The 1,489-nt window shown below is 68.7% G+C and overlaps 1 protein-coding gene across 1 annotated transcript in view; it reads right to left on the bottom strand.

Annotated features, from left to right (window-relative positions):
• The window catches only part of LOC111732116 (nascent polypeptide-associated complex subunit alpha, muscle-specific form-like), an 8,872-nt gene that overhangs the window by 1,088 nt on the left and 6,295 nt on the right, over positions 1–1,489 (bottom strand). Inside the window, exon 5 of the mRNA XM_023523883.1 lies at positions 414–646. Within this exon, the coding sequence (XP_023379651.1) occupies positions 414–646 (233 nt within the window). The remainder of the gene's footprint in view (positions 1–413; positions 647–1,489) is intronic.

Genomic DNA, 1,489 nt, shown 5'->3' with positions numbered 1-1,489 from the left:
GTTGCTGGCTCCACCATGGTCCTGGGGGCTCCGTGGTGGTCATGAGGTTCACGCCCTCAGGGGAGAGGCTTGGGGACCCCCCCTCCTTCCTACAGTGGGAAGTCAGACACTGCAGCCCGGGGCCCCACTCCCCCCGAAACCCGCCGCCGGCAGCCTGGCCTTGGACTTGCAGCCTCGGGACTTGGGAGGGAGACGCGCTCGTCCACGTGTCTCCCAGCCCCTGGGATTGGTTACCTCGGCCCTAACCGAATGAACGAGCCCCGTGCCCTGCGCCCCGCCGCCCGCCGCCAGGGTCGATGCCAGCTTGAGAGTTAGTGACCGTGCGGCTCTGTGCTACCCCCACGTTTTGCTGTCCGTAGCATTTGTATATTGGGGTCATTTTCCTGCACGTTTCTGTCTCCATTTTCCAGCGCGTATCGGGGGCTCGCAGGTCAGTGATGGGGTCAGTTCGGCTGGCGGCAGACCCCAAGTCCAGCCCGCAGGCGTGAGCGAGGATGGGGCGGGGAAGCCGCGGGCCGTCCCGGAGGGAGGGGGCCAGGTGCCCGTGGGCACTCGTGAGCTGCGCCCGCGGCCCACGGGCTGGCGGGGTGACTTGACGTTCAGAAGATTCGGCTGGCGCAGCTCAGCCTCCGGTATCCGACGCCGTCTGTGCGGAGAATGGGGTGTCGCCGTGAAGCGCTTTCTGTGGGGCCGTGCGGGGGGAGCCCGCGCCTGTGCACAGAGGCCCCGATGCGGAGGAGGGAAGGCGCCCGAGGCCGCAGACGCCGGGCCAGCACTGTGGAGACGGTGGGGGGCGCGGATGACAGCGGGGAGGGCAGCGTGACGTGACGTGACGGGCACCGCCAGCACATCTTCATCCAAACTCACGGGCTGAGCGACACCGAGAGCGCTCGGACCCCGGCGTGGGCGGGGGACGTGCGGTGACGGTGCTGTGTCGGCGCCGGTGCCTGGGTCGTGACCAACGTCTCACTCTGCGGGTGTCAGTGTGGGGGAGCCGTGAGGGGCGGCGGGGCGTGTATGGGAGTTTCCGGTACTCCTGCCCAGAAATAAATAAATGGGAACTAGACGCGGAGGGAGGGAGAGGGAGGAAGAGGGAGGGAGAGGGAGGGAACAGCGTCCGCCGTCCCTTGAGTCCGCGCGCCATGCTGTCCTCCACCAGGCGGCCGCGTGTGCAGAGGCGTCGGTGCTGATGGCTGCGTGGCCACACGGCCCTCGTGCAACTGCTCGTGGGAGCTTCCGATGCCCGTTTCGATGCCGCGCGTGTCGGTCGCACACCGTCAGGCGGCTCTCCGGCGCCAGCTCAGTGTCCTGCAGCTCAGCTCTCCCGTCGCCGTGTGTTCGGATGACCGTGTGCCGAGTCTCACGGCTCGGGCCCCTCCCCCCGCTTCGGGCGCCGGCCTCAGGCCCAGGCTGTCCCCAGCGCGCCTGACCAGGCCGTTGCAGGCCGGAGGGTCTGACGACCCCTTCTCTCTGCCCTGGGTTCGTCTGC

This window comes from Pteropus vampyrus, unplaced genomic scaffold, assembly GCF_000151845.1.
Source record: "Pteropus vampyrus isolate Shadow unplaced genomic scaffold, Pvam_2.0 Scaffold427, whole genome shotgun sequence".
In the NCBI taxonomy this organism is placed as follows: Eukaryota; Metazoa; Chordata; class Mammalia; order Chiroptera; family Pteropodidae; genus Pteropus; species Pteropus vampyrus.
This window is presented reverse-complemented; position numbering and strand designations above follow the sequence as displayed.